Here is a 27,170-nt window from a genome sequence, read left to right as displayed (position 1 = left end):
GATAAAATTTCTCAAACGTAGAATAAAATTTGATCATCATATATTAATTTTTACTAAATGTCGGGATAGAAATGAGGAAACGATGACTCATGATACACTTTTATAGAACGGTAGGGTAATTTTAATCAAAAATTTCTCTCCGTGCAGGCTTCCTACCAAAACCCCTGAATGGTTCATTACAATGTTCTCCCCGTAATTCCCAAACGATATTTGACATTCAAAAAATAGACTACCCCCTTCCAACGGCTTCCGTCCGAATGTTGACGAACGATGACGCATGAATGTTGTCTTCGGGTGAACGTACGTCCTTCCAATGAAGCCCCAGCATTTCCCCCGTGTCTCTACACTCCTGCGTTGGCCGACACGAGGCCAGCCGAGTGGTACCGCCACAGCCAGCTGATTTTGACGCTGGTGCCTCCTCGCCAGTAGCATAACGTGTGCGTCCACGACCCGCACGCAGGACTCACCCCGCGACTCCCCGTGATTACTCACCCCGAGTAAAAGTCACACGTCCGCACTGAGTGTTTCTTACCCCACAAAATCTCAACTAGACTTAACGAATTCGATCGAAAAACACTAGATACGTTGGGAATAGATGAAACAACTTGTGAATGAAAGTGCAGCTGCACTTGTGTCAAATCGACTGGCCTCCCCCACTCTCTGGTGTGGCTGGACAAAAGGCAGCAACTACTAAAATCCTTTGTGTCTAGTTCACTGATATATTGGACGATGCACACGGCCGCGAGTCACTCAACTGCCAGTTGATCGATGCGAGTAGTGACAGTAAGGCAGGATCAGACGAGGCCTGAAGTGATTGTTATCCTTTTATTTGTGAAGTTGGGGGTGTGGGGTTATGGTACGGCTCAACGGGCTACCCACCAACGTGCTGTGAGTTTGGTTTTTTTTTTTTCATTGTTGAAAGGCATTTTAAGGGCAGATTATCGATTTTTAATTTTTTTTAATCGAGAAAATTTGAGGTTCGGTTTTTTCAGTTTGTGTGGTTTCTGCGGTTTACGGGCGATTTTTTGAGGGGCTTGAGGGTTAGATCGGGGGGTGATGACGGGGAAGGGGAAGTGTGCAGTATTGATTAGTGTTGTTTGATAATAATTGAAGAATCATGAGTTTTTAGGGAATAATGGGGATATTCGGAGGCTTCGGTTTTTAGGGGGTTGTGGACAGCTGGGGGCGGCTGACAACAATTGTGGGGGTGAAGTCCATAGCGACATGTTGTAATTAATTATCTAGAGGATAAAAAATGAGGAAAAACCACATTTTCATTTTTTTCTATTTTTTGGAGTTTAATTTTTTCGTCGTAATAAAAATTTGGAAGATATTATTTTCGAGGTTTCCAGTGGTGGCATTTATTCCCTTCATTTTTTTCGGCAATTGTAGTTATGATAATCCAATATCAATGAATAATCATTGTCAATTAATTTTTTAATGAAGCAAAAATTTCGGTGAATTCAATTTTTAATTTTTAGAAAATTTTATTTGTTTGTCGGCTTTGTGTTATTTAAACAAACTTCATAATTATTATTAATAATAATATTATTGGGGTTGTAATTCGTGACGAAGGATACTATTTTTTCCCTTGCTATAAGTGAAGAAAATTAAATGATTGAATCAATTAAAGTAACAATTTGTGTTTTTTTTTGCGAATGTGCGATTTTACTCTTTTTGTTGTCCCCGTCGTGAATCCTGGGTAACGCCAAGTGCTGGTAGGGCTCGAATGTCAACGATATTTAATTTAATTAAAGCGAAATCGAGAGTGACAAGTTATAATTAATTTTTTGGAGAATAGAAAACGTCGTAAAAACTGAAATTTCGACATCTTTTTTGTATTTTCTCATGATTTAAACATTTTAAGCGCAACAAAAATTGCAAAAATGTTTTCGAGTTTTTCATTTAGTGATTTGCATTCCCTCAACATTTTGATGAATTGCAGTCGAGAAACTTCAATATTAATGAATAATTATTCATCATTAATTTTTTAACGTAACAAAAATTTCGATAGATTCATTTCTAATCATTTTTAAGAAAATTTATTAATTTCCCGTAATTTCGTGTTGTTTAAACAAAATTCATAATTATTGATCGTAATATAAATATTGCGGTTTCAATTTACAGTGAATAATATAATTTTTTTTTTGTTCCAAAAGTAGAAACTTCAATTATCAGATAAAATGAGAAAATCGTGCCGTTTTGAGGTGAATGTACGTTTTTACTCTTTTTGTTGTCAATTGGTGGATGTGGGTTGCCATGCGAGCATCGACACGACACCCCTTTTTATCACCACCAACTCCAATGCACCAAGTACACCAGAAAGAAAGTATTCCAGAACTTTAAACTGCATTTGCAAATGGTTTCGTTAACATTCACTCTTCGTCCTTGATCCATAAAAAAGTCACGTTGTTGATACTGTCTAATGGTGACTCCGGAATGATGATTCTCCCACATGGCGACTTTACACTTTGCCCTGTCCCATCATCGATTCCTGCGTGACGAATTCTCTTGGAAATGATTATTATCTTTTCTCTCGGTGATGTGAGTAATTGAGAGCATGCGGTGATCAATTAATTTTTAATTTTTATCGGGCATTCTACTGCCTCCAAGTGACACGCAATCGTCACGGATTTCGGGCATGGAGGAATTGTGAAAATTAAAATGGGTTAGTACAGTCTGAGGAGGCGGTCGGCTGATTGGCTTGTGATTTAAGGATATCCAAGTATCTTTCACAGTGTGGTAAAGACTACCGGGGATCCCCATCAATATTAAATTTCTGTAATATTCCAAGAATTTAACCCTTACATTAATGAAGGTTTAAGGGGAGACTACTGTGAGTTTTAAAAGTCGTGGGTTATTGGAGTAAGACTTTTCATACGTTGAAGATCGATTATATAGATCTGAAAACGAGTAATTAGTGCAAAAAAAAAATTTTTTGTTGTTCGTTTGCCCGAAAATGCTTAAAATGCTCAAAACAGTCCAGGACCTCCAATTTTCGAGCTACAAAAGATTTTTTTTTTCAAAATTTTCGGAAAAATGTGTGGAACAACAATTATGAGTCACTTTTTTGGAATTCGACTCTTACACAGCTGATTTCGGTTTTTTTATTTACAAAAAATTCACTATTTATGTAAAAAAATTCAAAAAAGCAAATTTAGCCACGTAAGAGGTGAATTTAAAAAAATAGCTCGTAATTGTTATTCCACATATTTTTCCGAAAATTTTGAAAAAAAAAATCATTTGTAGCTCAAAAATTGGAGGCCCTGGACTGTTTTTGGCAATTTAAGCGTTTTCGGGCAAACGAACAATAAAAAAAATTTTTTTTGCACTAATTATTCCTTTTCAGATCTATCTAAAGTCTCACTCCAATAACCCACGACTTTTAAAACTCATAGTAGTCTCCCCTTAAGTTGGTTTCTACTTGATAATTTTTATCAATTGATTTCAACATATAAAACATCCAGTTCACACCTGGGCAGCTAAGTATCGGAATAAATAAAAATAATCTACCAAACAATTTTGATCGAAAATTCGTCCAAAATATTTCACCAAAAATGTGGTGTATCGATGTATCATCACTATTTGCCAATGATACCGCTAAATATGACGTATTTGGTCGACATTAACGACCGAATGGCTGAATGAAAGCACTCTGAGACGAATTCCTAAAATTGTCTAGCTGTGGGAATAACTCTTGAAATTTCCAGTGAAAAATCTTGAAATTTTTGACAACGAATAATTTCCACGGAATTTCCATTGATCTTGTTATGAATAAATCAGGCAATTTTTTTTAATATTCAATGAAATTTGATTTCTCAGGTTCATGCGACAATGAAAATTACTGAAGATCGTGAAAATTCAGGCAACTTTTCTTCAGAATTTTCAATCTGTTGAAAATTCAACTGAATGTATCGCTTAATTTTCACGATAGGTTTGAAAATCCAAATTGTCCTTGAAAATTCAATGATCATGAAGAAATTAATTTGATTGCATTTCCAAGATGAATCAAGAATTCTATTAGCAATTTAGTTTGAAATTGAATTCAAGTTCAGAATATTGAGAATTCAACTGCATCTGTTACTTAAATTTCAAAGAATTTCTAACAGTGCTGTCAAATTTATTCTGACGATTTATTTGATTAACGATGTACTACACCCATTCGGCCAAAATTCACGTTTTTTTCATTTTTCTGGCAAATTATTGATCGGATTGACGTGAAAAAATATACCGTTTTTGCGTTTTATCATTGTTGACTGACTCACAAAGTTTCATAGTAGACAATCATTTTCTTGCATTTTTTCTAAAGTTTTGTGAATTTCCGACAAGTTTTAGAAAAAACGCAGGAAAGTGATTGCACGTTCATGAAATTTCGTGAGTCATTAAGTAATGATAAAGCGCAAAATGGTATATTTTTTCAATTTACCAGAAAAATTTAAAAAACGTGAATTTTGGCGAACAGGGTGTAATATGTACATCCTTAACAGGGCTTGGAACAACCGGTCCTCAACCTACTAGTTTCCAAGATATTCGCAGAATAATCTGAACGCGATGTGCACTTCATAGTGGACTTTAACATCTTTATTAACTTTTTTCTACTTGATAATTTTTATCAATTGATTTCAAGTGACAGAACACCGAATTCACACCTGGGCATCTCCAGATAACATTCTTAAGATCATGGCCTGGTCTTAATTAATTGCCCGTAGGAAAGATGAGAAAAGTTCTTCAAGCGTAATTTTTACACTCATTCATGATAATTTTTCCTTTCTTCTGGATATTTATTATCCTTTTTTCACGTGTGAATCATGCGACACAACAGCTGCGGAACGATTCGTAATTCTTACGTACGGCGCGATATTGAATTTCTTTAATCGAAGCTAAATGCTGGCCGTTGCACCTCGGTGTAACTAAATGCCATTGGTTATCATGTAAGACGGATTCCATATCGATTTAAATTATTGCGGTGGGAGTGGGTACTCCTGGGGGATATTTAATACTCTATTTTGTAATCGAATACTCTTCATTATTTACTCCATGGGAAATGATTGAGAATGAAAAAAAGATGTTCATTATTTTTTTATTTCAAGGATGATTTTACGAACTATTCTTGAAAAATTCGATATGAGGACATCTTTATCTCCAGTAGTTTTGGAGGAATCCCACAGACAATCAATTTTTTCGAATGTTATCATTTCTTTTTTTAAGGGGATGTGCGCGGGGATGCCCTGGCGTTGCGCGCTCGGGATTTTAATCTGCAAAACTGATCCCTCTCGTTGCTATGCAACAAAACATTCGGGAAATATCCGATAATTTTGAAGGTCTTGGGGTATTATGACTGAAATTTTTTAACAGTGTAGTGTACTAGAGACAAAAAGTTTCCCTGGAGTCGCTCAAAGCCCCAGAAAATCAAATCCCCTCGAAAATAACAAGACCAATCCTAAGGACTCTCCCCTCAATTCCATGCAAAAATCGATAATTCATGTTCAAGGGTCATTCATGGCCCTTTTAATTCCGAAAAAAAATCATGAGAAAAATCCGCCGTTTCCTTGGCCACATGCCAGAGGAACGGTGACTATCCTGCCGCCGATCAGTCTGCCGGAACGGCGCATTGCACGATTTGCGCCAACTGCCTGCCTCACCACTCGCATGATTTTTTTCCGCGATTTCACATCTCTCGAATGCTATAAAATATTCGCGTTAAGGGTGCCAAGTGAATTTTAAAAAACATTCAAAAAACATTTTTTCTTTTCCTCCATCATTGGAGAAATATTTATTCATCCATCCGACGAAATTTCAAACCCGCAACCGGAACTAGACATCGAGAAAATAAATGCGGAAAATCCTCTATTTCGCGTGACGAACCTCGAGAAATCATGGGATCAAATGGGTACGGCGGGTTGAAATATCTCTCTTATTCACCCCGGTACCCCATTGTTTTTTGTCGCCATCACATTGAACACATCATTCCCCATATCTTGAAATTTTTTCAAATTTTTCTTGAGTTCCTAGGGGGTTGAAACGTTCAATTTAATCAAAACTCCATAAGAGCCCGTGTATAAGACTGATTTTGTTTATTTAATTTCTCGATATCCATAAGTTCTAAAATTTTAAAATTGTCACCGATGTTCACCATCTGTCTAATACTATTAATTAAAAAAATTATAACTTTGTTGGTGAATGTCAATTTTCAAGGCCATCACCAAATTCACTTGGCACCCTTAAGTTGACCGATTTTTTTCGCTCGTGTTGTTCAACTCTTTTCCCTGGTTCTTCAAGTTTAAGGGGAAACGGAACCCCTGCGTTTATATGAATCTTTAGAATTGTGTTTTCTTCTGTAATTATTATTTTTTATTCATTAAACTACTTCATTGACTTAACACTGCGATAATCGAGTCGATAAAGTAATTTCATGGATAGAAATTAATAATTGTAGGAGAAAACACAATTCTAAGATTTGATGTAGACAAAGGGGTTCCGTGTCCCCTTAAGGGTATTATGGCGGGATCTGTAGCTGGAAAAAAAGCAGAGAATTCAATGAAAATTGCTGAATACATTATTCAATCCATTTGAAAGCCATGTACAAAATGTCAAGACCCCCACCTGAATAATAACAATGGGAATAATTTTTGAAGTTGCTACTTATACACGCAGTTGAACGGGGCATCGGTAATTTTTGTGAATTTCCTGCGTTATCGATAGATCAGTAACGTAGGAAAAGCACTAAAATTACCGATGCCCCATTCAACCGCGTGTCTAAGCAGCAACTTCAAAAATTATTCCCATTATTATTGTTTAGGTAGGGGTCTTGACATTTTGCACACGGCTTTCAAATGGATCGAATAATCTGTTCAGCAATTTTCATTGAATTCTCTGCCTTTTTTTTCCAGCTATGGACCCCGCCATAATACCCTTAATTCGTTCGGGGGGAGCATGGACGGACGAGAGTGCTGGAGTTATTTGACTCAGCGAGTGAGTCACTCTCGATGGGATTATTGCACTGAATGCTTCGAGGCGTTCACGACAAAGTATTCAAGAATTATTGGCTTTTTTATCCCGATTTTATTGAGCGAGTTTTTTATTACAATAATTCAGAGAACTAAATTTAATGAGAGAAATTGTGTTCTAGATTATTTTGAAACTGCATGAAGGTAAGGAGGCCATCGGGACTTTTTTTGCGTTGCAATCAGTTTTCAACACGATTTATTGGTTTTTGTATTGAATGAAGAATTAAATCCTAGGAATTATCCACTTTATTAGTTTTACTTCGTGAAACAAACGCTTCGGTTTCTTTTCATGTCGGTCACTGTTAAAAATCATCTACTGAAATTTCCGGTAAGAGTCTTGGAAATTTTTAACAAGTGACTTAAATGATTAATCACTTAAAGTGATTAATACTTAAATTGCAAGGAATTTTGATACTGAAAAGTCATAATGTCGTGGGAAAATGCGTGGGAGTTTTTCAGTTTAATCATTGCGGAAAAATTAATGGTAAGGATGTGAAATTCCTTCAATATTCCTAGAATTTCAAGAATTTTAAAGTTGTGTATTGTTTATAATTACGTGAGTTGTAGTTCCACTTGAAAATTCCTATAGATTGTGGAATTTCCGTCTGCCTGCCGCTAAAAATTTGGGACTTTACTTGAATTTTCAGAGAAACTTGAAATTCCATTGAATTTTTCCCCTTAAATTGAATTCAAAGTCTTTTTCCAGAAAATTCAGGTGAATTTTTTCAACAGTGTTTTGGGACGTTTTTTCGGGTCATTTTTGGACATTTTTTCACTAGTTTTTGTCAATTAAATTGCGCGAGAAAAATTTGGAAAACATTATGAATATTTAGCGTTATTCAAATTACATTTTGCACAGAATTATTTTTTTTTTTAACATTTGATGTTCATGAATAAATAATTGCAATTGCTTGAACTATTTTTTTAGGCCTGAAATCGATTTCTGGTAAAATTATAAACATGAATCAATTTGTTACGATCCCGAACAAATGATTTTTGTGGTAGAAAATTGATTGTTTATAAATTATTTATTGAAAATACTCGTAATTTTCAGAAATTGCAATTTTTTAATTATTTCATCAGTTTTTATCTAAAAGTAAACTTTCTAATTTTTTCGGATATTTCAAATGTTTTCCATCGGTTCAATATCGAGATTTAAATTCAGACCAGCAAAATTGAAATAATAAAATCATTGTAAAATGTCTGGAAACTTACACGGAGAAAATTATTTGGTGAATTTCAACAACTAGTTGAAATTCACCAACTAGTTGTTGAAAAAAAGAAATTATCAACCAGTTGATGAATTTCAACGACTAGTTGCTGAAATTCACAAAATAATTTTCTCCGTGTAGGGACAACTGGGGCGCGCCCCAGTTGCGCTGATGTTCGTCTACAAAAGTAGAAAAGCATTTCACTGGAGAAAAAATTTCCAAAGTACTTGGAAATCCTAAAGTTGCATAGAAACACATCAATTTGCTCAAAAAAGAATAGAATCGGATCGTTCACTCCAGAGGAATCGTTGAACAAAAAATTGATAGCAAGTTTCTAGAGGTCATGAAACGCGAAGATATCATGATATTGTCAGTTTCAACTTTCGGATTATTACAATAACTGCCGGATATAAATCCGGAAGTTAAAAAGGAAATAAAGAAGAAAAAAGACTTAATGACAATTGCAATCACGCAAAATTTTTCCAAATAAATTTCTCCGAGGCAAAAAATTCCCGAGAATTTCAAAAAATTCTGCTCATCTAAAGTTACAATTGCCCAGTGACAGCAGTCATCTCCCACGTGTCTCTCCCCCACTCCGGAAATTATTATTCATCCCGCAATATCTTCCCCACACGACCACTGCAACAAACTCAATTCTATTCCCTTCCAAAGAACAAATCACGCGCATCGACGGCACGTGTTAACGCCAGCCTCCGAATGTGTATTCAGTTTATCAGACAGAAATTGTTTTCTCGCGCTGCGATCATGCCAATTTGCCCTCGTTATTCATACCAAATGCTCTGGAAGTATAAACACGAGCCAAACCCGCCGATGCATCAGATTAAACGCGAAATTTTCGTTCCCTCATTCATGAAATTCGTGAATATCAATTTTTCACCTCTGATTTCCAGGGAAAGATAAGGGTAACGGAGAATGGGTGACATGAAGAATCTCACACTGGGCAGTGCATCGAGGTACAATGGTGAAGAGCAAGTACAGTTCATTGCTGAGGGGGCGCACCAGGTGACAATCAGATCACCACCTCCAGCACTTCATCTGGAGAATCTGAATAATGCAGTTCTCAGGTAAAAAAAAGTCATCACATTCACTAAACCGTCATTACCTCGGCGAGTGTGAGGGCACAGCGAACATATTCTTTCTAAAAACGAGAACGATTTTTTATTCGTGGATATACACGGAGAGAAATGTTCAGTAAAAATTACGGACATCACTCAGCGACTCACTCTGACTCTCACTCTGACTTCACTCACCGATTACGGAATGGACTCAGAAAATTTAAGTGACGGTATCGTATTTTTTCACCGGAGATTCAGATAAAAATTACGGAACGCTCCGGAAAAATTCCATGACAGTTCCGTAAAATTTCCTACAACCACATTTCGCTCCGGAATTACGGAAAAGATACGTAATTTTTATTGAATATTTCTTTCCGTGTACCACGAATAAAATATTACTTCTCACCAGTACAAACCGGTAGGTTTCCCCCTACTTGGGGGAAGTTCACTTTTGAAAAGTTCTAAAAATACTCATCCCAAGTACATTTTGCGCCCTTGGGTGAAGTACCACATCTGCCGATCGAGTAGAAATGGTACTGGGAGGAAGTAGTATCACTACTTACTGCCAGTACTTTTAGTAATTTTTCAACTTCTCTCAAGTACTTTTAGGACTTAATTTCAGTACTTCCAATTGATTACTCTATTGAAAAAAGTGAATATTATTACCGGATAGAATGGGCTTACGCATTTTTGTAAATAGAAATGTTCAGCAGAAGATATTCTGTAGGAAAAAATTAATAGATTGCGATTTTTATGAATGCTTTCGAAAATTATTGGTATGTTTTCCAATCTACAAAATTTCAATTTTGTTGAGATTTTTGTCTTATATTGTTATCAACATTTAAAAGGCTTCGAAAAATTATTTTCAATTTCGTTTCAATTTTATTACTCACAAAACGGGAATTATTTGGGTTTTTGAATTTTTGACGAAATTCGGTTTTTAGAAGAGGTAGAAAAACATTTTTGAGTTCTTATAGTCAACTTATATTGAGTTTATTTGGTACTTTTGAGACGAACCAGCCAGATACTCAGTACAAGTAATTTTGTTACTTGTCCCAAGTAACAAAATGCTTGTGACAAGTACTGAGGTACTTCTCATCAGTAGACAGGTACTTGACGCATGAACTTGCAGAAAGTTGTTTTGTAACTTCGAGGAAGTACAAAAATGTGCCTTTTCCCCAGAAACCCCTTGGTACTGGGTACAAGTACTATTGCTACTGATCAAAAGTAATTTTTTTTTGGGTGTAAGCCTACCCACCACCGCAGTGCGCTAGTCCCGCAGGGTAACTTGAATATATTTCAAATTATATTTTATCCAGCTCCAATCGCAATGACTGGAGCTGGATAAAAAATGTCCCGACACAAAGAATTTCATTGATCAAGTCACAGCGATGCGTTTTAGAAACTGATCCTTACTTCCGCGTTGATCTGACGTAAATCTTATCCTAGAAGAGGGAATTGTCGTGATTCAAGTCTTTTATCTCGCACGAAAGTGATTACTGGAGGGGCCTTGGCGCCGTTAAGGAGTCAATTGGAAGTGGGAAAGGGAATCGCAGTTGTTTGAACTCCTTTATTCATTCTCAATCATTCGTTTTATTCTTTGTGATCAATTTTGTCATACTTGAGCTATTGGAGCCGGTTGGGAGCCCAGGTGATAGCCGGAAAAATTTCAGGTAGAAATTCTCAGAGAGAAAGAAAAGAGATTTTGATATTCAAGAACATGTCAGTGATTTTCGAGAATTTATCTCAAATTATTGGGGATTTGCGATTGTGAAATTCAGTGAGTGCAAAAATTTGGAATTGAGTGATTTTGTCACCAATTTTCAGTGACATCGTCACTGATTTTTAGGAACATCATCACTAATTTTCAGAGCTATGTCACTCATTTTCATAAACCCATCTTGAATTTTGAGGAATCTCTCACCAAATTTCAGTGACGAAAATAATTCTGTAGCGAAGTGGTCAAATGGTTCAAATCAATTTAGTCTTTAGGTGAGTCTTTCAGAAATATTTCCGAATTGAAGAGAGATAGCGCAATTTTCATAATAACCTTTTTTGTAGAGCGAATTGAGTGCTACTAAAAAGATTGGGAGAAAAATTTTGCTATCTTCCTTAGATTTCGAGATATTCATTGAAAACTGGCCAATAGCCAAAATCGACTTGAACCGTTTGACCACTTCGCTACTGAATTGATAATCGGCTTCAATTAATGATTCCGTAAATTTTAGTTAATTATCCCTGTGAAATTAATGAAAAATCAGGAAAATTGAGTGATCTCTTCTTGAACTCCAGATTGCTCTGAATTTTCAGGGAATTCCTTTAATATTCTTGGAATTCCCGGAATGAGAATTCAATGGAATTCTGCAGTAAATATTCAGTTTCAATTGAAAACGCATGTAAATTGTGGAATTTCCATCTTCCTGTCAAAAAAAATGTGAGTTTACTTGAATTTTCAAAGAAACTTGAAAATCCATTGACTTTTTCCACTTAAATCGAAATCAGTGTAATTGTAAAATTCAACGAATGCAAAATTCTGGGCTTTGATAATTTAGTCATTAGTTTTTGGTGAATTTATGATCAATTTCCAGTGACATTCTCGCTAATTTTCAGGGAAAATGTTACTGATTTTCAGGGACCTGTCTCCAATTTTTAAGAATCTATCGCCAAATTATTCTATTTGTGAAGTGATCAACCGGTTTAAGTCAATTTCCTCTTGAATTTTCCAGAAATATTTCCGAATTGAAGGGAGATTTTCATAATAACCTTTTTTGTAGAGCGAATTGAGTGCTACTAAAAAGATTTGGAGAAAAATTTTGCTATCTTCCTTAGATTTCGAGATATTCTTTGAAAACTGGCCAATAGTCAAAATCGACTTGAACCGTTTGACCAGTTCGCTACTGAATTGGTGACAGATTTCTAAAAAGCGGCGGCAGATCCCTAGAAATCAGTAACATGTTCCAGAAAAATTTTTTTTTTCTTCTGTGAACATCACAGGATGACGACTTCCGTATCATATTTCAAGTCTCGTATCCGATTCATATCAATTTTATAGGGCTTAAATATTTTTCACATATGTTACAAATAGTTCCCACATGCATGTTTTTTCATGGGAGACGGGCTTGAATTTTTTTCAACAATCTTGAGAATGGAAATTGAATGATTGCATTCGAGAGTTATCAGTCGATCAAAGTGGAAGAGGCGAGGCTGTCGACGTACTATATTATTCATTCCCAGCCACTTTTAGTCATTCTGAGGAGATTTTTGTTGCCTTCACTTCGCCTTCTATCTCACTTTTGTATTCAACCGGTGATAAGAGATCTGGGTGATGTAAATTGTTGAGTGTTTGTGGCGAGTTGAAATTCCGAGGTTGAGGGAATTTAAAGATAGACCTTCGGGGTGATATTTCGGAGGCTGACCTTTAGACAGTGACCATCAGGTAGCAGTCCATTCTCAGGATGATTCACTATTGTGAGAATTTAGTTTTCCTTTGCTTTTGAATGGAAACTTTGTACGCTCAGAAAAATTATTCATTCTAATGAAATAAAGTTGATTTGGGTCAAATAAATAAATAGTCCGAGTTCAAATAGTCCGAAATCACGTTTTTATTCAAGTTGAGAGAATTTCTTTATTTGAATTTAATCAATTTTTCCTTAAACTTGATCAAATTTATTTATTTCTAATGATTTAAAAATTATAGGGAATAGCAATCACTGCATGGAGAGAAAAATTCAATAAAAATTACCAGAAAAAAAATGTAAAAATTACGTTTCGAAACGTAATCGGCGAGCGAAGTAAAATTCAATAAAAAATGTGAGTCGGAAGTGAAATTGTACGAATGGCCACGTAAATTGTACGAATTGTTCCGTAAAAATTAACCATCCGTCTGATGACTCACCGCTCTGGGGACAACAAGTCGTTCCGTGATTTTTCCCCAACGATTGAGAAATTTTACGGAACGAAACGGAGGAGTAACTGACCAACTTCATAAAAATTGTTGAACGTTCAAGAATTTTTGATTTTGGAGGCATAATAAATCGGCAAGTTTCTGTAAAATTTTACTTCTTTACTTCGGGGAAGCTATTCCCCATTGCGGATTACGTGAATTGTTCCGTAATTTTTACTGAATATTTGCCTCCATTCGCCATGAGTTCTACTGTAAAATCTTCCATGAAATTTCAAAAAAAAATCCAACAGTGTATTTTATGATAGCTCCGTTGCAAACAAATGGAGGTGTCAACAGCAAAGAAATATCTGCAAAACTTGGCACCTGAGATGAACTTCCTCAATAATTCAGTAGTGAAGTGGTCAATCGGTTTAAGTTGACTTAGGTCCGAGTTGAGTTTTTGTCGAATACCTCGGAATTTAAGAAAGATTTCTTTACAAAAAAGGTTTTTAGGAAAATTTTACTTACTCCTTTAGAATTTGAGATATTCATCGAGAGCTGGCACTAGAATGGAATTGACTTAAACCGTTTGACCAGTTCACTACTGAATTATCAACATTAAAAAATTTATTTAAATTCTTTCCTCTACAAAATAAGAATTTAGAAAATATGAATAATCATTGGAGTTCAGCAGCAAAGTGGTAAAAGAAGATAACTGCATTAAAAAATAATTTTTGGATGAATCACACTGAAATATTAATTTTCAAATGGTAATAATAATATTACGAATTTCGAAAAAAATGCACTCATTTCTTTTTTACTACTTCACTACTGAGTTCATCCAAAGTTAATGTGCAACATAGTCATCCTCTAGAGCAACGATATTGTCATAATTGAAACCTAATCAGGCTCGCCTGGGTTGTTTTTCTCTAGGTCAATTCTCCCTGGTTATCGACCCCAGAAAATGATTAAACTCAAACTGAAAATCCCGAAAAAATCCATTCACAATATGTTATCAGCGCTCAGGCTGGACTCGATGAGTCTTCACGTGTGGCCTTTGGAAGAAAAATATCTCAGAAAACTCAAGTGCCCCATCTCCGATTGATATCGCTGACGAAAATTGACATCAATCCGAGATAAAAATAAGATCTCAGTCAAATTTCATTGATAAAATTCATCTTATCGCCAACTATCCCCTTGGATTTCCAATAATTCCAATTATGATTAACACATTTTCTGTCACTTTCTGTACTGGACTCACTTCATCAATTAGTTCTCGCTGATATTCCCAACGATACTGACGAAAAGAATTGATAAGTTATCTAAATTTGATTGGAATTACCACTTGAACTAGTTAGTGACTACAACTGGCATCGATCGCCCTCCGAAATACTTCTGTACTTTGTCCCTTTGCGTCACCCGCAACCTTGTCTCGTCCTTGTATGGGGCCATCGATTTTCCGTGAAATTATCGCTATGAAGAATAACGATAATAAAATGTATACATTCATGAGTTACCTATTAATCAATTGGATGGAAGCAGTGAAATTTTCGAGGATTATTTTTCCCAATCGGATTTCGACCAATCAGAGCGCAGTATCTGAGGCTACCCGACAGTTTTATTTCGGATATTTCCTTATAGCTTTTGAATATTTCGCAGTAGTTCTTCATTTTTTTTACCTGATTATTTTTCTCACTCGGATTTCCGCCAATCAGAGCGCAGTATTTGAGGCTGTCAAACAGTTTTATTTCGGAAATTTCTAAAAAATTTCCGACGGAAATTCACTAGTAGCTTTTCAAATGTTTTTCATCTTTCAACGCATTTCATGTTTAAATGTTCAGTAAAAATGACAGAACTCACAGTTTCGGTAATTTTTACCACTTCACTACTGAGTTCATCCAAAGTTAATGTGCAACATAGTCATTCTCTAGAGCAACGAGATTGTCATAATTGAAACCTAATCAGGCTCACCTGGGTTGTTTTAATTCAGGTAATCAGGTAAAAAAAATGAAGAACTACTGCGAAATATTCAAAAGCTATAAGGAAATATCCGAAATAAAACTGTCGGGTAGCCTCAGATACTGCGCTCTGATTGGTCGAAATCCGAAACTGTGAGTTCTGTAATTTTTACTGAACATTTCTCTCCGTACATGTTTTTTATAATACCTGCCGAGTTCACTTTTCAGAGGTGCAGTGAGGGTAAACAGGACTTTAGAGTTTTCCACTGAAATTTCCAAGAAGAGTCTTGGAAATTTCAAGCAAGTAACATTTCCACTGAAATTTCAAGGAATTTTGTCATTGAAAATTTATAATTTCACGGAACAAATCTGTGGGAACTGTAAATTTCAGTTAAATTATCCCGGGAAAATTAATGAAAAATCAGGAATTCAGGGAAATCTCCCCTTGAAGTACAAACGCTCATGAAATTCCCAGAATCTAAAGAAATTCTTTATTTGTCCAAAATTTCAAGGGACACTCCTTGCAGACAATTCTTTTCATGACGAAGACAATTACACGATTAATCAAGTCGTCATATTCACAATAATCATAAAATTACCTAAAGAATAAATGATTTTTGTGAAGAAATACTTGAAATAAATGTTTGATTTTATTCATTTTCAGAGCAAATATTGTTGAAAAGAATGAAAAGTGGAGGGTTTTATTTCATTCAAGAGGAGGGTACAGTCCTTTTTTCATGTACAAGTATTTAATAGGAAATTCCGGCAAATATTTTTCAATTTCTTCTTTATATAAAAAAAAAAGAAATTGGATAAAAAATTCACGATTACATGATTAATCAAGTCGTCATATTTACAGCAATCATACAATTACCTAAAGAATAAATGATTTTTGTGAAGAAATACTGAAAAGTCTTTTTTCACGCGACAAAGGCCATAAATATCCAAGTTATTTTATAACTTATCAGGGATAGGCAATAATATTAGATTTTGACAACATTAAAAAGGATTATCTCCTTATATTGTTCAAAGTTTAACTATATTTAACAAATTAAAAATTTATAGAATTTATTAGCTAGATTTCCCGATTGGTGGTGAATAAAATATTTGATAGTACTGAAATCTAATTTTTTAGTTAACAAGCTAATTCTAACTTTAGGTACTTGATTTTCGATGATCCAAAATAATCGTCAATCATCCTACCTAAATTATTGGTTGATAGAATATTTCGAAATTTAAATGTTCAAACTGATGGTCACTTTAATATTTAAAATTTTTAAGATTTCTGTTAAAATTTGACAACTTCACAATTTAACGGTAATTATGATTGATTGATATTCCTATCACTGGAACTTATTCACTCTCAAAATATTTTTGATTTGTGCATTGACAATATTTAATTGTTTCCCTCATACAGAGGTCCGGAAAGCTGATGGATAGCATATAGTACATCTTAAAAACATCTAAGGTTGATCGAGTAGATAGCCCTCAGGATAATATAGAAAATATTCACTCATAATTTTTATCCAGCATGAACTATACCAAATAATTACCGTAAATAATTATCGCCATCATTATCATTCATTCGCGGTGAAACAAAAACCGTTTCATCCAAAAGGAACGACTTTTATTCTCGAATAGTTCAAGTCCTAGCCAAATGAATTCGCTGGGCCAGATTTTGGCATGGTTTCATTTCACTCAGATCTACAGATTCTATTACTAGAATATTCTATCAGCTATTTCAACTAGTATCACATCCACTCAAAAGCACTAAAGTAAATGAACCCCTCACCCCGCGCCCAGAGAAATGGTTTATTCGAATTAAATAAATTTTCTTTCTTTCAAATAAGCAGTTGATTCAATTTTCGTACAGGATCCATTTAAAATAAATGAATATTTCATTTGATGAAGAGTTTATTTTATTTTTATTTTTATTATTATTTTTTTATTTATAAGAGGGAAATGTTTGAAAAAATATCAATATTTTGCGAAAGTTAATTTAGATAATACTGACGGGGTATGAATTTCAAATTTTTCCATCCAATTTAGTTGAAAAATTTAAAAACTGAAAATATCCAAAAGTACAGCCTAGTCCGGCCGAAGGGTAGAGCCTACTTTAAAAAAAGTGGTGTCACCCCCCTTAAGTGTGTCATTTCTTGAGGTCTACAAAAAAAAAAATTCTGTAAAAGTAATGTGTTCAATTGTTCAAAGTTCCCCATAAATTCCACTGTAATAAAAATATTTTCCCATTCTATTTCCAGCGGTTCCCAAAATAACCTTCACTGCAGCTGTAACGGCACAGCATCGTCTAATGGCAATGCAACTGGCTGTGCTACGGGTGGTTTAGCCCGTAAAGTACAGAATCACACGGGCATTAGTCCTGGCCAGGTGAATAAGAAGCCGGTGGTGGCACTGACACACTTGCCAAGGAGACCGCCAGTCGACATAGAGTTCAAAGACTTGGCCTATAGCGTTTCAGAGGGCAGGCAAAGAGGTACAGAATTTCCTACTCAGTGAACTTACTTGTCTACGTAATTTATTCATTCATTTTTTACTCTATTATTTTATTTATTCATTTTATTTCTCAATAAAAGTTTAATGTTTGAGCATTCTATCGATGCCGTGGTCAGAACGCACCCCCTAAAGGCAAATACAAGATTATTACATCAGTAGCGAAGTGTTAAAGAGTTTTTGAGGAATATTTCCGAATCTAAGGGAGATAGCGAAATTTTTGTAATTTCATTTGTTGTAGCACTCAATCGGCTCTACAAAAAAGGTTATAACAATAATTTCGTTATCTCCCTTAGATTCCGGGATATTCATCGAAAACTGGTCAATAGTCAAAATTGACTTATACCGGTTTACCACTTCGCTACTGACATGATATAAATGAAAAAAAACATAAGGCAGATAAAAAAAGTAATATTAAATTGTTTGAATTTACGTAAAAAATATTCGTGATTAGTCGACAATTCAATAGGGTTACTAAGTACTCAATCACTATGAATTAATCATAAAAGATTAGAGCGGGTAACACCAGTTGTTTGGCAATCGACGGCACGCAGTCAACAAAAAATAAATAAATAAGAAGTTCAATATTTTATGAGAATGAATTCTCAGTTAGAGAATTTATTGAGATTTCTCATTTTATTGAGAAAATTTCTATAGAAGTTTCTTGGCCTAAATTCAATATTTTTGCAATAAATGATTAATCAAAACTACCTTTCACATTAACAGAGAGAATAGAAAATCCTGATGCATTCACTATTAAAATTCAGGAAATTTTTGTTTCTATCAAATGGAAAAATATTTGATAGCAACAAAACAATTTTTGTTTATTTTTTATAAAACGATGATTAACAAAATTTTTTTTATGTAAAAATTCTTTGGTTTGCATCTCAAAAATTGTTATTTTTCAATTTTCAATAGGAAATTGAAGTGTAACAGTTGAAAAACTCGGACAAAATTTTCAATCTCTCGTAGAAATTGGGTTCGGATGAAGTGAAAATTTTATTTACAGTCCTTTTCCATTTATTTCAGGGTATAAAACTATATTGAAATGCGTGACTGGAAAGGTCAGGTCGGGCGAGTTGACGGCGATAATGGGACCCTCGGGGGCTGGAAAGAGTACTCTCATGAATGTCCTCGCAGGATACAAGTGAGTTAATCAAATAGATTGGAAGCCCAGGTGAATGCAAGGTTTTTGGTTATTCAGGGATTTGGATTTCCTTCAAAAGGTTCTCTCCATTGGATCGTAGACCACCTCTACACGAGTTAATTCCTTGATTAACCCTCTGGAATGAAGCAAGTGTGACAATCTTCGATCATTACGTATTCATCTCAATAGAGTGTCCATTTCACGGGAAATGTCAACCGATTTTTTGTACATAATTTTTATTGAAGAAAACTTTTGACTTCTTTCTAGAATAATTTCCCAACTAGTTAGTTTCGTAACTAAAATCCTGAGATTTGATTCATTTTCTGTAGATAATTTCATTTCTGATAAAAAAAAGAATTTCGACTTTATTCCTTCCGAACCTAGTACTTCTAGTGATAATTTGTTTTATCTACACCCAGAGAAATAGTTCATTGGAATCAAATAAATGGAGGTATTTAAAAAAAACTCGTGAGAAAGCTTTTGTTTGCATCGAACAAATCATCTTTCAAATATAAAGGAACTTTTGCTCAAATCAAATATGTCTTATCAGATTATAACAGCAGATTCTTTGAAGTAAATGGATCAATTGTATTCAAATAAATATATATGTTGTCTAATTTTATTTATTTATTAATTTACTAGGGAGTTACGCCCTCTACTCACTCCGCTCGCTAACCCCTCATATGATCCCCATATGACCCCCATGATCCTTATTCTGACCCTCATGACCCTTATTTTGACCCTTAATTTTGGAGTCTTAGTTTCGAGCACCAAATTTTCATCACCAGAAGTCGAATTGACTCTTGTGGCCCATATTCCGACCCGTGTGGCTCTTATTCTGACCCTCATGACCCTTATTTTGACCTTTAATTTTGGAGTCTTAGTTTCGAGCACCAAATTTTCATCACCAGAAATCGATTTGACCCTTGTGATCCTTAATCTGACTCTTGTGACCCATATTCCGACCCGTGTGGCTCTTATTCTGACCCTCATGACCCTCGTAATCCTTATTTTGACCTTTAATTTCGAGTACCAAATTTCCATCACCAGAAGTCGATTTGGATTTTTATAATATAGGGAGATAGAGAGATTTATTTATTGAAACACGAATCCAACAGCAGAAGCCAATAATAGGATTCAAAACATAGAGATATATACATCCATGGCAAAAATAAACAATTAAAGAATAGCAGTATTCACATAAGAAGTCAGTTAATCCAAGATGGCATATGGTGAACATATTTTTAGAAAACACATTCTGAGTAACGCTTTCACAACATCACAGGCCCTATCAGAAATCAATGAGAATGATGTGGAAAATGATTGAAAAATTGCAAACAAAAAGTTCCAAGTCATGAATTTTTTTTCCCGAGAATTAAATTACCTAGGAAAAAAACTTCTGATGTTGTCACCGCAAAACCCCTCATTATCAAAATGACTCAACAGTTATCAAGCTGCCGCAAATGGCAAAAGCCACAACTCATTAACTCTGACCCGTGAAAATCCCCGTGGCCCCCATGTAAACTTCTGAATCTTCCCCAGGACCTCCAACCTCAACGGCTCGATCCTGATAAACGGGAAGGAGCGCAATCTCCGTCACTTCCGGAAGACCTCCTGCTACATAATGCAGGACGACCGGCTGCTGCCGCACCTGACGGTCCACGAGGCGATGACAGTCTCGGCGAATCTCAAGCTGGGGAAGGACATCGACGCAGCGGGGAAGAAGGTCCTCATCGAGGAGATCATCGACACCCTGGGGCTCTCGGACGCCAGCAACACCCAGACCCAGTCGTTGAGTGGTGGCCAACGGAAGCGGTTGTCAATAGCCCTGGAGTTGGTCAACAATCCCCCAGTCATGTTCTTTGACGAGCCGACTTCAGGCCTGGACAGCTCCTCCTGCTTCCAGTGCCTCAGCCTCCTGAAGTCTCTTTGCAGAGGTGTGTGACGGGGTTTTTGATCAATTTTATTGAAATGCAGAGAAAGAGGCAGTCGTCAGAAAACATGTGACAGATTACATGAGACCGTTACTTCATGCGTTATTAGTCTTTCTCTCCTCTTCATTTCTACCAATTATATCGGTAGTAAGCTTTCGAATGGATCGAAGTTGTTCTTTTAAACCAAGAGGGGTTCGAGCCTACGCGACAGAAGGCATGTGATCGTTACTGTTTGCCTTATTAGTCTTTTTCTTTTTTTGTTTCTACCAATTCCATTAATAGTAAGGTTTGAAATGGATCCGCTGCAATTCCTTGTCCCTGCGACAGGCACACAACTGCAACCACATTCTACAGTGTATCTACAAGGAGACATTTAACCTTTTGATGAAATAGATTTTTACAAAAGGTTAAATATCCCCGAAATCGCTTGGCCGATTGCGCTCATCCAAAAAACTAATCTTTAACCTATTTTAACCTATTTCTTCTCAAGTTATTTTACGTACGAAAATGAAAAACAAATCCGATAGAACACAGGTGACTATTACTTTCTGCCTTATTGGTCTTTTTTTATTTCTACTGATTGCATTCGTAGTAAGCTTCCGGATGGATCGGTATCAATTCCCTGTCATATTCTACAAGGAAATAGTTAACCTTTTGATGAAGCAGGTTTTGATTAATACAAAAAATGAAGTATCTCCGAAACCGCTTGTCCGATTATGTTCATACAAAATACCAACCTTTGCTATTATGAGAGTTATCATCTTACCAAATTTCAAATTGATACCTCCTTTTTTGTGCAAGTAATCGTTGCTTAAACTGATATACATATTTTCGTAGATCTAGATAAAGACTACCATGCCGAGTATTTTAAAAAGGAAAAATTAAAATCGGTTGAGTACTTTGAGAGATCTCTCAGAAAAGATATATGAATATGTGAATCAAATAGTAGAAGCCAATTCCTCGGTTGAAGAAAGTACAGTTCAAAAAACGAGTTCATTACCAATGTTTCATCAACTAAAATTGAAATTATGCGTCAATTTAAAGAATTATTAAATTAACTTATCATTAACTGATTCTTTAACTTATCATCGCAGGTGGAAGGACCATTATCTGCACGATCCACCAGCCCAGTGCGAGACTTTTCGAGATGTTCGACAATCTGTATCTGCTCGCTGAAGGCCAGTGTATTTATCAAGGAAATGTTCACGGTCTAGTGCCATTTCTATCGTCAATGGGCCTCGATTGCCCCAGCTATCACAATCCAGCTGATTTTGTGATGGAAGTGGCATCGGGAGAGCACGGAGAGTGCGTGGAGAAGCTGGTGACTGCCGTTAATAATGGAAAATGCAATAATTACCAGAATTATCAGACGAATTTTTTGACACACGCGGTATCGAATGATATCGCCAAACAGTCACCTCCGGATGAGGTGAAAGAGGGAAAGGCTGAGAGCCTGATACCCAATGGAGTTTCCAAGGGGCCACCTGGGACAGTCCTGAATATGCCAGTGTCGTGTACCACTTCCTTGTTGGATAGTGCTGAGAGCATTGAACAGAAGGTCGGCTTTCCAACTAATGGCTGGACGCAGTTCTGGATTTTGTTGAAGAGAACTTTTTTGTCGCAGATGAGGGATATGGTAAGTTGCATTCATGGGGTTTTTGGGGAATTTTGAATGCTATTTTGCATCACAGAGAAAACCAGTGAGAAATTGCTTTCCTCACAACATGGTCTATACACTGTTAAAAATTATTGTCTGAAATTTCTGGCACACTTTATGGAAATTTTCATCGAATTTAATGACCACTGAAATTTCAAGGAATTTCGTCATTGAAAATTTAGAATTTCGTGGAAAAATCAAACTGAACTGTAAATTTCCATTTCATTTTTTCATGAAAATGAGTAGAAAACCAGAAAATTTCGGTAAATATATTCTTGAATTTTCAGGAGAGAGAGAAAAGTATTTATTTGATATCCTGGGGTGTACAGCACCTCCTAAGGACAACAGCAAGATTAAATACAAGGTGTACAAGAGATATCCAAATTACAAATCCAATAAATTATAGAATAGAGTAAAAAAAGAAAAACCAAATAACTTGTCGACCACCCAAAAGTAGATAGGCGATAGCCTGAATATCGAAGTACTAGTTCAGAAAATACTATCATGAATTTATTTAAAATAATTGAGATCACAATGTTTTCATAGAATTAAGCCCGATGCAGAGCAGTGACACTGAAAGTGATTTAGGGGGAAACAAATTATGAAATTTCAGATTTCATTGAAAATTCAATGTAATTTGGCAATGAATATTCATATTAGATTGGAAATTTAAATAAATCGAGGAATTCTCGTCTTTATGCTGCTTAAAATTCTGGGATTTTACTGAATGTTCAGTGAAACCTCAAATTTCATGATTTTCCCCCCCTAAATCGCATTCAGTGTCACTGTCCTGAAAATTAGTAGTCAATTGTCCATGAAATTTCATTTTTTTTCCAACAGTGTACGTAATCCAAGCCGTTTTCGTGTAACCTATTACTTATTAAAGTATTCTTGAGATTTTACTAGTCACGAATGTTCTTCGATTAATCAATTGAACTCAAGAACTTCTCCCGACCAGAATTAACCATCGCAATAATTGATGGTCGAGCATAATTGAATTATAATGATCGATAAAGAACTATTTTTATTCTGAACAATGATCAATGGCCCCCTTGACTGTTGCGAAATTCGATTCATTGACCGTAATTGAGAGTAAGACCCATTGACACTAGTAAAAATATCAGATACAGCGTTGCGATTCATCAGTTGGCAGAGTTCACACGCACACACCCACGGAATTCCCTAGCGGTGCTCTGTTTCGTTGAACTCAGAGGGATGATTGAATCAATCGTGAAGAAGCGCTGATTATTCCACGGATATTCGGCTTTTCCCTCAAAACTCGATTATTTCCTCCGTGAAATAATCCAGGTTTGCGGGAAAAGCCGAAAGATATTGTAAAATATAAACGCCCGTTTATAAATAATATTTTTTTTTGAATAGGTTTTTTATTGAATATTTCTCTCCGTGTGTTAAATCGAATTCAACCTGTTTTCCGGAAAATATCAAGAAACTTTTTGTGGATAATTCCTTTCCCTAAAAAAAAGTTGAATAAAATGTATTTATCAAACCTCTTAGATTCTGTGATTTCTCCATAATTATTTGAACGGTTTGGAATTCAGTAGTGAAGTGGTAAATGGAGATAAATCGACTTATCTCCCAGTTGAATTTTTGAGGAATATTTCCGAATCTAAGGGAGATAGCAAAATTTTCGTAATTACATTTATTGTAGTACTCAATCCACACCACAAAAAAGGTTATAACCAAAATTTTGCTATCTCCCGTAGATTCCGAGATATTGATTGAAAACTGGCCAATAGTAAAAATTGACTTATTTCCTTTTACCGCTTCGCTACTGAATTGTCTGAAGAGTTCCTATAAAAATGGGGTTTCCGCCGGTAAATCCTTATGAAGATGATAAATTTCTAGGTGAACCCAATAACAGATGCCGATATTTGATGAATTTTCAGACATTAACGCGGGTGAGATTGATATCTCACATAATCGTTGGATTTCTCATTGGTGCTCTGTACTACGACATCGGTAATGAAGGTGCTGAGGTCTACAGCAATGCTGGCTGTGTCTTCTTCACTGTCATGTTCTTGATGTTCACCGCCATGATGCCAACAATTCTCACGTGTAAGCAATTTTTTATCATCCGAATTTATCTAGCTCGTCATGATAATTCCGCGCATGTAGTTGGTTTATTAATTTTATTCCTTCTCTGCAGTTCCTATGGAGATGTCTGTGTTCGTGAGGGAGCATTTGAATTACTGGTACTCGCTGAAATCGTTCTACCTCGCAAGAACAATTTCTGATCTACCATTCCAAGTAAATAATTCATGACGTTAACTATCATAATCATTAAAACAAGTGGGAAATTGCTCTTGCATTGCATTTAGTCAAGTTATTTTTGCTGATAAATTAGCAATATGCTCCCGAATGTTTGTTTTGCATATCATTTCCTTCTGTCATGTATAATTCATTGTTTATTTCATTTTATCAAATTGAATAACATTTATTTTTAACTAATTTCATCAGATTTTCAACTCAGTTGGATGTTATTATCATTATTATTTTTATTATCCTTTCCTTCTTTACAACGAAGTGTCAACCGATTTTCGAAATATTTGAAAATTGAAAAAAATTATCGATAAATTAAATTTTAATTAATGGCGATGGATAGGGCTCAATAATACTGATATTTGAAAGAAAAATATTCAATTCCATCCATTCATTGGCGAAATTTAACCGATTTCAAAGCTTCCATTCGGAAGCTCATATACTCAATGCTTCAATTTCTCCACGTGATTATTCCTTTTTCGATAATTTACCGTGTTAATTATTTTTCTAGACTGTGTTCTCGATAGCCTACGTCATGATTGTTTACTTCATGACATCTCAACCATTGGAAACATACAGATTCTTAATGTACCTCAATATTTGCGTACTGACAGCACTCGTCTCACAATCCATTGGATTGTTGATTGGGGCTTCAATGAGTGTTGAGGTGAGTGCAATATTTTATTGAATAAACTAATCCTACTGGAGATTTTTTAATTGGGCCTTTATATGGACTCGAATGAATAAACTTTATTGAAGTCATCCGCAGCTCATCCGCGCGTTCTTTCAACGCTCAATGCAAAATTCTTCATCGAAACAATCAAAAGAATTCGCTTTTCCTATACAGTTTATTCTCCTGAGAGAATATCTTATTTTATTGAGATTCCTAGAAATCAGCCACATTTACCTGGAAATCAGGAACCTGAAAAAAAATTTTCAATATTTTTTTTCTGTGATAGATAAAAAAAGAACAAAGAAAAACCACAAGTGGATGATTTTCACGATAGAAATGTTTCATTAGAACACACGAAAGTGTTATTCAATGCAAAACTTGCTATTGAAACAATTAACAGAATTCTATTTTTCTATACGACTTATTCTATTGAGATATTCTCTATAGAAATTGTTCTGCTCAAATTTTTCAGGTTTTTTTGATTGATTTCTTCTTGTTTGAAAAAAATTGAGTGAATAAAACTTTGAAAATTCACGTTGAGGAATTCCTCATAAGAATCGACCAAAAACTAATACAATTGTCAGTAGAGGTTCAATAGAAATTCAACAGGTTTTTCTACAAAATATTTTCGAGCATGTAGATGGTAATGATCGCTAAAGAACTATTTTTACTCCAAAGAATAATCCATAGCCCTCTGAATTGTTGCCAAATTCGATTTATTAACCCCAATTGATAACATGAAATTATTGATTAAATTTTAAAATCAATTTGCAGAGTGGAGTATTCATCGGTCCAGTATCAACAGTTCCCATAATCCTCTTCTCCGGATTTTTCATAAAATACACCGCAATGCCATCGTACTTGAGCTGGTTGTCCTATCTATCCTTCATTCGTTACGGTTTTGAGGGAGCAATGCTAACAGTCTTTGGATACAACAGACCACGATTGAAATGCCGCGAGGCTTACTGCCACTACAGAGAGCCAAAGAAATTCCTCGAGGAAATGGCAATGGACAAATCAGCTTACTGGCTCGACGCTGTTGCCCTCCTTGCCATGCTCATTGTCCTAAGGTTTTCCACGTATTTTGTACTCAAACTGAAGATAAGATCACTGCGCTAGGGAGAACATTTGCCATGCATATAGGATAATCAAATTAAATAGGCGATGAAGTGGTAAAATTGAATGGGACCAAATTTGTTTCCATTATTCTCCGAATATCTCGGAAATTATTGAGTTGAGAGAAAAAGTTGACTGAACATTTTTTGTAAATAATTAAATTTGCTATAGAAAAAGATTGCTGAAGTTTTTGTCTAAACCCAACGGTTTCTGAGATATTTACGAAATAGTGGGAACAGACATTTTGAGCGTGTGAGTCAAAATGTTTCAGGTTTTTTGTTGACATCTCGGAAACAATTTGGGTTAAAGAGAAATGTCAGAGGAACTTTTTTGTAGATGATAAAGTATGGAAAAATGTGAATAAGAAAATCTATTGCACTCTTGCACAAATTTTCTTGGATTTCTAGTGGAATTCTGTTAAAATTTCCTGCAGAATTACAATAGAATTCCACTATTGAACTATTTCTACTAGACTAGAGATAATGCAACTTTGTCATGCCAATAGATTTTTATTTTTCTGTATGAATTTTCCTCTTGAATTTTATCCCTTATAAATTCTTGGTTAAAAATTTTTTACCTTTTTTCCGTTTTATTTTTTCCTCTTTCAGAATACTCATTCTGTTCAGAATCCAATAAAATAAAACGTAAAACAAAGCCCATGAATTCAGGAGCGAAGCGGTAAAACTTAACGTCGTTTTTTTACTATTGTCAGTTTTC

General features: G+C 35.3%; 1 protein-coding gene across 1 annotated transcript; it reads left to right on the top strand.

Moving 5' to 3' along the window:
- The first annotated feature begins 441 nt into the window (after positions 1-441).
- On the top strand, positions 442-27,170 carry LOC107035866 (ATP-binding cassette sub-family G member 4). Its single transcript, XM_015253476.2, has 10 exons — positions 442-888; positions 9,130-9,303; positions 17,397-17,629; positions 18,676-18,793; positions 20,336-20,730; positions 21,822-22,363; positions 24,292-24,460; positions 24,552-24,652; positions 25,176-25,331; positions 26,112-27,170. Exons 2-10 carry the CDS (start codon positions 9,152-9,154, stop codon positions 26,454-26,456), a joined length of 2,211 nt encoding a protein of 736 aa, XP_015108962.1. The 5' UTR covers positions 442-888; positions 9,130-9,151; the 3' UTR covers positions 26,457-27,170.

Source organism: Diachasma alloeum, unplaced genomic scaffold (genome assembly GCF_001412515.2).
Source record: "Diachasma alloeum isolate Michigan unplaced genomic scaffold, Dall2.0 Dall_scaffold_00201, whole genome shotgun sequence".
Classification (NCBI taxonomy): Eukaryota; Metazoa; Arthropoda; class Insecta; order Hymenoptera; family Braconidae; genus Diachasma; species Diachasma alloeum.
This window is presented reverse-complemented; position numbering and strand designations above follow the sequence as displayed.